Here is a 13752-nt window from a genome sequence, read left to right as displayed (position 1 = left end):
TAGATGAATTGATTCAATGCATATCTATGAGGAGATGCTGATTGGCACAGCACATCGTTTTGCCACGCATGCGCAATAGCGTCCCAATGTTTTCCTACAGGAGATCAACAGATAGTCACTAGAGGGCCTTCCTGGTTGTGGTCCTGCAATTTTTGCAGGGCTCATGTTTGCCTTCTCCACGTTCTATGGTGTTTCAAGCGCTCCTCGTAGATATAGGGAACCATTGAATTGGCCGTGATTATCAGTAATATTGATCTCAGCCAGAGGAGGAGGGGCAGCTGTGGTGAAACCAGAGCACCGAGGTATAAGTTGAGTAAAACGTATTTTTTTTTAAATGTAAGGAGGCCTTCATTTAAATAGTGGAGGGTAGACAATACATATTTGTATTCCGATTGCTAGAGTGTTATTATAATATATGGTCAACTTTCTCTCCATTACCTGTGGATTGCGCAAAACATTGTCAAAATAACAATCTGTCAAAATAAGCGTTTAACAAACTGAGACAGAAATAAAGGCGCCTCTTTTCAACCATTATTTTCTACATTATGAATTTTTATAGCAATTGTTAAAATTGGAACCTTCAAAATTTTTTTAATTATGACACCTAAAAGGAAATAGAAACACTCAAAAAGAGGCAAAACGTAGTTACGACACTTGTATGACCACCAGTGTTTCTGATCCCCCTCTTCATTTGTATTGTGTGCCCTGGCAGTGCCTAAACCTAACTAGATTGTGAAGTATTTTGCAAAATGTTTAACCCCTTAAGGACACATGACATGTGTGACATGTCATGATTCCCTTTTATTCCAGAAGTTTGGTCCTTAAAGGGGTTAAATAAAAAAAAACAAAAAAAAAAAAACCAGAAATACATGATTTTCAATGTCCGATTCACTATAGTCATTTCCAGAGAAATCCCATTTTAACCCTGTAACGTGTTCTTACCTGGAGATAAACTGACACACAGGAGATCTGAGTTGGTTCTACTGAGCAGGTAGGTACACTCCGTTCAAATTAACATGAAAGACCCTGTTACGTATGGAATCCAAAGGATTGTTCTTATTAACTTTTTAGAATTTCCTTATTGAGTTCCGTAACTGTAGGAAAGGTATATTTATATATGACAGCAATAAGATTTTAAAGCCATGGACCCACCTATCTGAACACGTACTCAGTGGTTGAGATTCCCGACATTCCATCCAGCTTGATTAACTCCTTCACTACTAAGCGGTTTGCAAAAAAAACACCCTCAGAGTTTTATGGGTGTCCTGGAAAGTAATGTTTTAATTTATTTTTCTATTTCAGAATGCAGAAATAGCACATTATTTAATAAAAAACTAAAACTCTGGACAAAAAAATCATACAACAAATAATGAAGTTACAAATAAGAAAAGTGTGTTGTAAATAAAGAACATTCTGACTATGCAAAACTTTTTTTTTTCTCCAGGTATGTACAATCCTCATATACATTATATCATACACAATCCGTTGTGTGAGTGAATATAGAGGCGTGTGTATCCGTGACCGAGTCTGGAATGCATATCTGTCTCTGTGTATTTCTGTGTCTGTGAGCATGTGTGTCTGGGAAGGTGTGTGGGAGCTGCTTGCAGTGTGCTGTGTGTATGCAGGGCTGCTTGTGGTCTTGATGCGTGCATCGTGTTTATGGCGAGGCTGTGTAGTGCATGTGAGGGGTGACTGTGTATGTATGAAAGGGACTGTGACAGGATAACTGTTGCAATATGACTGTGACAGAGTGACTTTATTTGGTGAATGCAGGGGGGGTGAGTGTGGAAAATTATTTTTATTCTTTTTCTTTTGCACCTCCTCCCTCCTGCTTCAGCACAGCAACTGCAAACAACATTCCTTTGCAATAAACCAATGTAATTTACAATCGGTAAAATAGTGTATACACGATTTTGGGGTATGGGCACAAACCCTGAGAATTGCGGATACAGTTGGCATAGTAAAGGGGTTAATTTATCTTAAAATGTTCAGTTCCCTTGACTATTCCCAGTTTAGTAAATAAGCAATTTGTGGATTTACATGATAGTTCTAGTGACTAGGGTGTACTCTTTACTGATTGATGCTATGTATCCAAGGTTTGTAAGTTAGATTCCAGTAATCAATAACAAAAGTCAAAGTATTAGTACCCGAGATTCCTGGAATGCTAGGACACACGCAATGGCTGAACAGCTAAGATTTGTAGTCTTCTAAAGAATGGAGAGAAGGAGGGAAACAAGCAAATAAACAAATGTAATTTGAACTCTTTAGGGTTAATATTTTAAAGAATCAGCTCATAGTAAAGTTAATGTATATCTGTAGTGTATATGTGGAGCTGTATCATAACACCACAACATACTCAGAATTATCTTTTCAGCATAGCTCCTGGTCTGATTAGTCCCTGCTTACACCTTGATGACCCAATACTCCTGATCGGTCCAGGCTAGTCTCTACTCATCTCCTGACCCAACACTCATCATTGGCCCAGGCTAGACCCTACTCATCTCCTGACCCAACACTCATCATTGGCCCAGGCTAGTCCCTACTCATCTCCTGACCCAATACTCCTCATTGGCCCAGGCTAGTCCCTACTCATCTCCTGACCTAACAATCATCATTGGCCCAGGCTAGTCCCTACTCATCTCCTGACCCAATACTCATCATTGGCCCAGGCTAGTCCCTACTCATCTCCTGACCCAATACTCCTCATTGGCCCAGGCTAGTCCCTACTCGTCTCCTGACCCAACACTCCTCATTGGCCCAGGCTATACCCTACTCATCTCCTGACCCAATACGCCTCATTGGCCCAGGCTAGTCCATACTCATCTCCTGACCCAACACTCCTCATTGGCCCAGGCTAGTCCCTACTCGTCTCCTGACCCAACACTCCTCATTGGCCCAGGCTATACCCTACTCATCTCCTGACCCAATACTCCTCATTGGCCCAGGCTAGTCCCTACTCATCTCTTGACCCAATACTCCTCATTGGCCCAGGCTAGTCCCTACTCGTCTCCTGACCCAACACTCATCATTGGCCCAGGCTATACCCTACTCATCTCCTGACCCAATACTCCTCATTGGCCCAGGCTAGTCCCTACTCATCTCCTGACCCAATGCTTCTCCTTGGCCAAAGCTAGTCCCTACTCATCTCCGAAACCCAATACTCCTCATTGGCCCAGGCTAGTCACTACTCATCTCCTGACCCAATACTCATCATTGGCCCAGGCTAGTGTAACAGAACTTCATCATCACCTAAGCCCTGTGGAATAAAACAGTGAAATGCCTGATAAAGCATCTGTTCGGTAGTTTAATTCGTTCCTTTTCGGCAGATTTCTACCGAACACCGGACTGATTTGATATATTATAAAGCATGTTTTACCTTTCCAGCTTGTTTCCAGCCGTTCGCATCATTTCGCACGAACTCCGTGTATAACATATAGGTGGCCGCCATTTCGGGACTTACACGTGTTCGCGGCCATCTTGCATACGAACAGCGGTGTTTGCCTGTGAACGCATGGAACTAAAAACGGATACACAAACAGGCGAACACCGCTGAGACCTCCATGCGCCTAGAACTTCGCGCTGGAACTACCGAACGACGGGCTGTTTGGTAGTTACACTTAATCGGCTATGGGGAATCCAGCGAACCCGGAGATAGTTGTGGATGACAAGAATTTCGTATAGTTTTAACAGGCGAACGGAGACCGACTGCAGGGCCAAAACTTGTGGAACTCTTTTCGGCTAGAAAATCCGTGCGGTCGGTCAAAACTTCAAACATCCATAACTCCCGAACCCCTCAACCGAATGGGCTGAAATTTGGACATATTGTTCTCCTAACCAAGACCTTTCAAGCGGTGCTGGACTTAAAGGTGTACCCCCTGTTTTTGGGGTACATCCAGAACTGGGGTAAAGTATTGTACGTTATAATTGTGTTATGTGTTAATCTGAGGGGAGGAGACGTGGGGGTGTTACCCTGTGTATGATTGGTTGTTTTCATCCTCCCCCTGGGAGTGTCCTGTGTGTGCCTTTTCCTAATAAAAAGCAAGCTGGGTGTTCCAGTCCTCAGTTCATCTTGACCCTTCAAAACGTAGCCTCGTCTCGTTCTTGAAAGGGGATTATTTGGGGATGTTATTCTGCTCCTGTTACAGCTGAACCTGACTCTCGCTCTGGATATCGTGGATGGGATTACACCAGCTTACTTCTCCACAGCAGCTTGCAGGGAAAAAGGACGTCTTCAACGGCAGATACCCTCTCTCTACCTGGGTAGCCGTTACAGCTAGTCCCTACTCATTTCCTGACCCAATACTCTTCATTGGGTCAGGATAGTTGCTACTCATGATGTTGCCCTTCCACTCCATAAAGTCTGCATGTTTGCCATCCTGTGTGTGCCTGGACATCTGTTTTATACAATTGGTATACTCCTTCTAAGCTACGACCTGATCCACGTCACAGCTCCCATGTTGTGTGATCCTGCTGACTTTCAAATGAGTGAGCAATTAAATGGGTGTGGATTAAAGGAAATGTAAAGTGCACCCGCAACTGTTCTGATCCTTGGCAGAATGCACAATAATCCTTTATCATTTATTTCAAGTCCTTAATGTAACTGTACGTATCCTGATGGATTCAGAGGAGATAATGAGTGAGTAAATACAAATGCAAGAATTGCCACTAAAGGCATAACAAGGCACAGTCCTTCTCACGTAATCCCCACCTATAAAGCTAAACTCGAAATCTATACTCACATGTTTATTTGCTAAAGACTGGATTGGACGGAATTTAAGGTGAATCCAAAGTCTCTTGATTTAACTCTTTTTGGATACACTTTTCAAATTATCAAAATCTGTTACAAAAACCTTCCAAATAATTTATCTGCAGGAGTCGATATTAAAGTTTATAGGAGGTTTTGTAGATCCATAATTTGAACAGTTTATTGTAACATATTGTGCTGGTTTGAAAACCTTATCCAAGAGAAATACATTGAAGTCAAAATTAGAAATTTACTTTGAATTCGCTCTGAATTCTGGACAATTTACACGTCAGTTAATATTCCTAATATTTTTTTTAAAATGTAAAAGTAGATAGTATAGCCAGTTTCAAAACAAAAAGTGGCAGATTCCCTCTATGCATAATTATCATCCATAAAGATTATACTAAAACAGAAATTCTAAGAGGGCTTGTAACATAACAATACTGCATTAGGGTATATAGGTTATATAGAACATTCATAAACTATAAATGAATAGAAGATTCAGCTAAGTACAAGCCATTGAGAATTACATTTTCTACAACCATGAAAAAAACCCTCGACATAAAATGCAAATAGACTTAAAATGTATTAAATACACATCTCTTTATTGCAATTTACATGATAGCATTAAAGGTTTCTGTGTGAAATAACAGATTATACATGTATTTTTAAGGACGTATTAATGAAGGCCAGATATTAATTGCCTTATAAACTAATGCAGTGTCCGTGGGGTTAAGCTGTGGAAGGCTTTTGATAACGAGTTAGAAAAGCTTGATTGGATGAGAAAACGGTAACACAAAGGGGCCACGAGGCTTGTATATTTGGAATATTTGGATACCAAAAAAAAACCCAAAGAACAAAGGGAAGATCAATGTAAAATGTGTAAAAAATAAATAAATAAAAATTAGTTCCTTTTTAGTTCTTAAAGTGAATAACCTTTAGGATATGATAATCTTTCTTCTAAAAAATAAATAAAATAAAAATGATATTACAGCTATGATTTAACGTGCTTCCAGTCTTTCTGGCACCAAAGGGGTTGAAGTACGACCTTGGTTGTTCTAAAGCTTTCTGCACATCTCTCGGTCTTCATTCAAAACCGGCCCATGTTCCAAGGTGAGCTAGCTGCCCTGAGCAAGTGAAGAGAAATGCTACCAAACCGGTGTTGAAGGATTACCAGCCGGCAATGTCTCACCTCCTTGAAGATCACTAAACGCTTTCTATGAGACAGGAATGATACAGGGGTAAGAAAATACAAACTGACATCCAAATAATTACACATAGCTAATTGTCCAGCTGCACTCATCTTCAGTTGACATTCCCTTCTTTAATAAAACATTGTGCTGGATGATCACATTATTACAGTATATGATAGAACGGCACAATAAGAACTAGACTTTCCCAGTTTGTTTCTATTTTTTTAATTCAATGAAATAGTGTTGTGAATTTCTGATTATGTTAGATGTTATAAAACTCCTATAACCTCCTACAGTCACATGACCTTCTAGATATCACATGATGCAAGAGTCACGTGAGATGTTGGGCAATTTAGCTTAACTACCATATATTTGATTCTGGTGATTGTATTGTTTGATTGACCAAGGCCTCGTATGACTTAAACATTATCATTATTTGTGTGTAAACTGTTTAAGAGAGCTTAGCTGAAGAGGAGTACTGGACTTTAATGTGGTTTACTGAGCTGTGGACCCAGGGTTCGGTGGTACTCTCCAATATCACCATATCTAACATATTGGATTAATATAGTTTAGGCTCCACCATCTGAAAGATGCCAACCTTCCCCTCACATTGATCCATCTAAACTACACTTTGGACCAGACTAGTCCCTACTCATCTCCTGACCCAATACTCATTATTGGGCCAGGCTAGTCCCTACTCAGACTAAAATAACTAAGCTGTGATCATAGCAAAGCTTTTCCAGGTAAAAAAATTGCAAATCGGTTAATAATTCACTACAATTCCATGTTTAGTGACCCCAACATGAAATTAAAAATGCTCCTAGAGTTTAAAAACCACTAAAATGTGTACAGAGCAATTAACCTGTCCATGCTAACACATGTAAATGAGAAGAATAACCTCACCTCAAACTTGCTGATGAATTCAGCAAATATCCCAAAAAAGGTCTCTGTGCTGGAGCCTTTGGGATCTTCTCCGAAGAAGGAGCAGATTTTAAAGAATTCCTCCAGGGCTCGGTGCTGAAGTGTGTCCAGACTCTGCATACAGGGGAACGTGTTCTCTAGAAATGTCTGATATACATGTGGGTTAAAGATATAGATGACAAGAGCTGAATTTCCAAATGACGGCATTGCAAAGGGGACATTTTAACCTGTCAGAACCCAACAGAAGACAATTCAATAGCTGGACATAAACTAAGAACCAGATAGAACACTAAAGACTGTGTTCCGAAAGTTAGACAGAGTTAGAACCCTTTATTTCCATTTGTAAAGCCCATGAGAATTCAGTGATGTTGTCTAAGTCCAGACACGACTCACCAGGCTGTCGCTAGACACACACAAAAGCCCCCTATTTCTCAAAGCCAAACAAGCCCAACGAGGATTTATTTACCAAGCTCTGAGTAGTTCAGAGTAAATTTTAAAAAGGGAAAAAATTTATTTGAAATACCAGTAGCACTAACCATTGCTGTTACTGCTCAGGAATGAAATCCCAAAATAGCCCCAATTTAGAAAAAAGTTTGTTGGCTTGTAAGTGGGCAAACAATTAAACAGCTGAGTTAGGTCATTTTTTTCAAATTCCGCCTACAAAGTGTAGTTTGGGCATCACGCCATGTACAATACCATCAGTGAAGATTAGCAGCGGTTTTGCCCATTACATATGTACTGTTCATGTTCACATACTCTGCACTGTACATGTGTACACGATTACTATTTTCCTTCATATCAAAGAGGATACACTCATGGTGAGAGAGAATCGGTCTTCCATGGAGCTGGGTATCCGACCGCAGGCGCTTTTTATTTCCTGAATAGTCACGTGAAGGTCGCTCAAATCAGCAGTCAGCGACCTCTGATTCACTGGAGGAGAAACAGTTTGTACAAAACAGACCACTTCACAGACCATAACAAAGTATTAAACAATATCACGTATACAGCAATAGAGAATGTATTATTATTCACAGATATGGTAAAAATGTCAGAAAAACTCCCTTCTTGACATATTATATACACACATATATAAATAACAAGGCAGGCGGCACTCACTCAACTGAACAGGTAAACATTATAAGGATCCTGCTGGGGCATATTGATACAACACGCAGAATATAGTGCACTCACTCAATTAAACAAAATACTAGGAATAAATTATAGGGATAATGATCACACACTCCAGCAAGTTATTAGTATTTATGTATGTATATATTAATGAATTATTAAGAATTACTATATATAATATACTATATATATATTACTAATATATAATAATTATTGACCTATCAGGATCTGTTATTCCACAGATAAGTTAAATCATTTTTCTGCACACACAACACTCCTCTCACTGTCCAAAACATGCCGTGTGCAACATTAAATAACTACCCTATCCTAATAGGAGACAGAACATGCGATCACCTTCAGCTCAAACTAATTCCACTATTTTCTTAATAGGAACATTAAAAGAATGCACAGCGCCCCCTGCAGACTGGTTTGCCAGGACTGTTGGCTAGGTTGTTGATATAATCAGTGTGACCCTGGATATGTTTCTTCGCTTTAAACCTGTACCATAAGTCTAATGTTTTAAAATACGAGGAGACTTTGTTAACAATATATTGCCTTTAACTCATATAAGTGGGATGTACTTTCTAGCTGGTATTCATATTGAGAGAGGCTGGAACAAACAACCTTTGGCATCCGTCCTATTGTGGCATGGACTGTAACTCCCATCAGGCTGTAGGTAAATGTACTGCAAGCAGCTTGTTTACTTACTAGTTATAAGACATTTCGCATGGTCTCTAGAACAGACGGTACCTTTGGCAGCGAGAGGCACAGTTTGGAGATCCTTGGCAAAGCTCAGCAACTCAGGAAAGTGCTGGCTGAGTGATTTGGCGAGAATGTGCAGAAACGTGGACTTCCCATCCACCGTCTTTGTGGTATTGAGCTGAAAGGAACAATAAGGTGATTATATAACTGGAATAGCAAATAATAGACCGGTCACTATAGAGCATGAAATAGAGGTGGCATATCCACCAACAGCATGCACAATAGACAGGTCAGTACCCAGGCTGCTCTGGGTCACCATTCCCATCTCGCTCAACAAGCTGAGGGCAGCTGAAGCAAAAGACACTGCCTATGTCTATATATGTCTTTACTCATCTGCTATACTGGACCCGGGCCAGGTTTACATTTTATGTGCTTGCAGCCATAACAGGGGAAGGTAACCTTCAGCACTCCGGATGCTATGGACTACATCTCCCATAATGCTCTTACTGCTATATGGTGGCAAAGCATCAGGGGAGATGTAGTCCACAACATCTGGAGTGACGAAGGTTGCCTACCCTTGGCATAGAATTTTCAAGTGCCCATAAATCCACCAGTTATCTGTCGCTGATTACACGATTTGGGGAATCAACAAGACAGCCAGAAAGTGCATAGATCACATTAACTCTTCAAATAAAAAATAAATATATATGAAAATAATATATCTAAGCATATTGGTAGCCAGGGTAGGCACTCCTAGCAGCCAGGCTGCTGCCTACTACACTGACAAATCAAGTCCTGTTTAAGATGCTGTGAATTTGTTTAATGGAGCACAGAGTACCTCTGTCCACAATGCCTTTCTGGATCTAAAATAAAGAACAGAGCTGCCTGGTCCTCTGTTTCCTATATAAGCTCTGAACAGAGTGCTCACTCATCCAGTCACTCTGCCATTCACATCGATGTTACTCAATCACATGTATTAAAAATGCATTCTTCAGGGCTATATCATCAGTAAGAATATTGCCAAAAGTCTTCATCTAATCTAAATCAGCCTCGAACCATGCGTTTGTCAGTAGTGTTACTCATTAAAAAGGTGATTTGATCCCACCAAGTTAGGTCCCCCTAATCTGAGTGTAGGTGAGAAACCAGGATGCTCAGCATCTACCTCTAGAGGTCTTATGAGAACATCCTGAGGGGATAATGTAAAAGGTGGGGATTTCTCCAGGTGTATCCTCTTTCTTCAGCAAAGTATGAGCAGCATTGGGGTACAGTTGTCATTGAGTATTTTACATTCTAGAGCTGCCCATCTCCGCAGGTAGGTTTCCACCATTCCAGAGCTATGTTAGTGAAAGCATTGTGGATACACGGAGTGTCCTAGTGAGCTTTGAGCTTGTGACACTATTGTTGCTATAATTTAATTCTCAAACACACCGCTTGCTTTCTAGCTATGAAGAGATCTAACTAAACAAACGGGTTTCAAAGCACACGTTATTGGGGTGCAGGATGTACCTCTGTCAGAAAGTTGATCTTGAATCCTGTGGTCCTGTTGGTTTTTGGCTGTCCGTCATTTAGATAGTTTCCCATGGCAAGAACAAACTGCAACATACAGAGATATATGTGTATTGGTGAAAATCACAGCCAAAAAATCAGTCTCATCCTGTACACCCCAACACCCTCTGCTAGACTGACTGTACCCAAACACTCCTTGACACCATGGCCAATCACGCAAGCTAAGGGGTTACGGTGCTTGGAGTGTCCATTAACAGACATCAATACACTACAAAAACAACAGCCCTTTAAAATTTGAAATACAGACTAATACATATACCAGTTTTTTTTTGTGAACCACAGACCAATGTTTTGAACCTTCAAACTATAAACTTATAGCAGGCCGGTTTCTAATCCCTCCAAGTTAAGTTTAGAATATCATATGTTGACAGAATCAGCAATGCCAGGTGAGAGGACAAGGTGGTGGCTTGCGGGAATGTGCTGAGCTTGGACTCATTAAATAAAACTTCCACTGTCCTTTCACACCAGCCAGTTAATTGTTACCTCTGTGCACTCACCCCCCTGTATGTCAGCTCAGCAAGATTTGTGCCCTTGTAGTAATTCATTTGGCAAGTTGCACAAATAGATGCACACAGCATGACAAACTTGCACGGTCGGGAGTGGAAGCCACCCTCCACCACCAATCCGACCGCTGTGTATACGATTTGTAATTCAGTTATGTGTGTTTTCCATCTACACGACTCCCATGAAATTCTCAGGCAGCGTAATTCACAGCAGCCACACTGCAATGAAGTGGATGACAAGGTTCTCTAACTAGTGCAGTGTCAGCACAGCCACACAAACGACTGATACAGTGGATCAGCTTGGAGATTGACACACTCTGAAGCCACTGTCACATCAAACCTACAACATAAAATAAGGCATTAAAGAAATGTTTGCAGACAAATGCGATGGATTGGTGATGTCCAAAGTCTTCCTGTAAATGCATCCTCTGACACCTTCATTATGTCTTTTACCACCTTGATCACACATTACTGTATCCCCACTTTCCATTCTCATGCTCCTTACAGTAATTCTGCATTTTTTTTAATCTTGGTAGTCCTGCCACTATATGTTTAAGATGAGAAATATATATATAATACAGCTCTGTGCTTTATAAAAAATAATTCAAATATCAGGGTCTTAGCAAGATGATTTGTTTTGTTTTATACCTGGCATGCGTGTCAGGGGTCGCTCATCCACCTCCTTGGTGATAAGCCTATGATTAAGTACCACTGGTCACTATTGGCAGGCAGGCCTGTGATTAACCCCTTAAGGACACATGACGTGTGTGACATGTCATGATTCCCTTTTATTCCAGAAGTTTGGTCCTTAAGGGGTTAAGTACCACTGATCACTATTAGCAGGCCTGACTGTAGGAGCCTGATATAATGTGATTTGTATCCCAGTTATATACATGTTAATAAAGAATAATGAAGTTGCTGTTTTTACATTGTTAGGTTGTTTATAACTGTTATCCAATAGATTTGTGCTAATTGTGCCCCCTCCTGATTACATTATTTCCTGTCTCTCTCGTTACTACAGTACTCACTAACGTATTTTCTGCCGCCGGCATACCACCGCTGCTTTGCCGGAATCTGAGCACATATTATTTGTCTGGATGGGTTTGCTGAATATGTATAATTCAAAAACAGGTTGTATGTGTTTTAGGATTCCTGTGTTTAAATAGGTGGATTCTAATGCCGAATGGGTACATTATGTAGATGAATGGGGAGATTTTCAGAGTACCTGGCAATTTGGGAGATTCTCAGGATGAATTAGCAGATTCTCAAAGTGAATGCACAGTTTTACTTGAAATCTATTAGCAGAGTTAGAATATAACAATAATGGAGAGTGACAGAAGGTGCAGGTATTAAGCTGAGCCGGGTGTAATAGGTGAACTGGGGGATAATATGATTCATTGGTTATTTTGTTTACATGACTTGCATTATATTTTGGAGTGTTTCAGTCCCTTCTGGTGGAGTTAGGGTTAATCCACATTTTTTTAGGGCCTGGTAATGACAGAGTGCTTTAATAACAAGTCTCCCTGTATTCAGATACAACTGCCTCCCAGCACAGCATGGGGCGATCTGTTTAATGATGTAATATATCATCCAGAGACAGTGGGAGAGAGACATCAGAGCGAGGATATAGCAGCTACCCAGCCCCCTGCTCTCACACAACTAGATCATACACATTGCGCTCTCACTACTACACCAGGCACTGCTCTCACAACTAGATCATACACATTGCTCTCACTGCTACACCAGGCACTGCTCTCACACAACTAGATCATACACATTGCGCTCTCACTGCTACACCAGGCACTGCTCTCACACAACTAGATCATACACATTGCGCTCTCACTACTACACCAGGCACTGCTCACACACAACTAGATCATACACATTGCTCTCACTACTACACCAGGCACTGCTCTCACACAACTAGATCATACACATTGCGCTCTCACTACTACACCAGACACTGCTCTCACACAAACTAGATCATACACATTGCGCTCTCACTACTACACCAGGCACTGCTCACACAACTAGATCATACACATTGCGCTCTCACTACTACACCAGACACTGCTCTCACACAACTAGATCATACACATTGCGCTCTCACTACTACACCAGGCCCTGCTCTCACTCAAATAGATCATACACATTGCGCTCTCACTGCTACACCAGACACTGCTCTCACACAACTAGATCATACACATTGCGCTCTCACTGCTACACCAGACACTACTCTCACACAACTAGATCATACACATTGCGCTCTCACTACTACACCAGGCACTGCTCTCACACAACTAGATCATACACATTGCGCTCTCACTACTACACCAGACACTGCTCTCACACAACTAGATCATACACATTGCGCTCTCACTACTACACCAGACACTACTCTCACACAACTAGATCATACACATTGCGCTCTCACTACTACACCAGGCACTGCTCTCACACAACTAGATCATACACATTGCGCTCTCACTACTACACCAGACACTGCTCTCACACAACTAGATCATACACATTGCGCTCTCACTACTACACCAGACACTACTCTCACACAACTAGATCATACACATTGCGCTCTCACTGCTACACCAGGCACTGCTCACACAACTAGATCATACACATTGCGCTCTCACTACTACACCAGACACTGCTCTCACACAAATAGATCATACACATTGCGCTCTCACTGCTACACCAGGCACTGCTCTCACACAAACTAGATCATACACATTGCGCTCTCACTACTACACCAGACACTGCTCTCACAACTAGATCATACACATTGCGCTCTCACTGCTACACCAGGCACTGCTCTCACACAAACTAGATCATACACATTGCGCTCTCACTACTACACCAGGCACTGCTCACACAACTAGATCATACACATTGCGCTCTCACTACTACACCAGACACTGCTCTCACACAACTAGATCATACAGATTGCGCTCTCACTGCTACACCAGGCACTGCTCTCACA

At 41.2% G+C, this 13752-nt stretch overlaps 1 protein-coding gene across 1 annotated transcript in view; it reads right to left on the bottom strand.

Moving 5' to 3' along the window:
- Positions 1–5848: 5848 nt before the first annotated feature.
- The window catches only part of GRID2IP (Grid2 interacting protein), a 104699-nt gene continuing 96795 nt past the window's right edge, over positions 5849–13752 (bottom strand). The window contains exons 19-23 of the mRNA XM_063430504.1: positions 10195–10281; positions 8737–8866; positions 7670–7788; positions 6841–7005; positions 5849–5961 (exon numbers count right to left, since the gene is read on the bottom strand). Coding sequence (XP_063286574.1) covers positions 5893–5961; positions 6841–7005; positions 7670–7788; positions 8737–8866; positions 10195–10281 — 570 coding nt within the window. The 3' untranslated portion in view covers positions 5849–5892. The remainder of the gene's footprint in view (positions 5962–6840; positions 7006–7669; positions 7789–8736; positions 8867–10194; positions 10282–13752) is intronic.

The sequence above is a fragment of the Pelobates fuscus genome, chromosome 8, assembly GCF_036172605.1.
Source record: "Pelobates fuscus isolate aPelFus1 chromosome 8, aPelFus1.pri, whole genome shotgun sequence".
NCBI lineage: Eukaryota > Metazoa > Chordata > Amphibia > Anura > Pelobatidae > Pelobates > Pelobates fuscus.
This window is presented reverse-complemented; position numbering and strand designations above follow the sequence as displayed.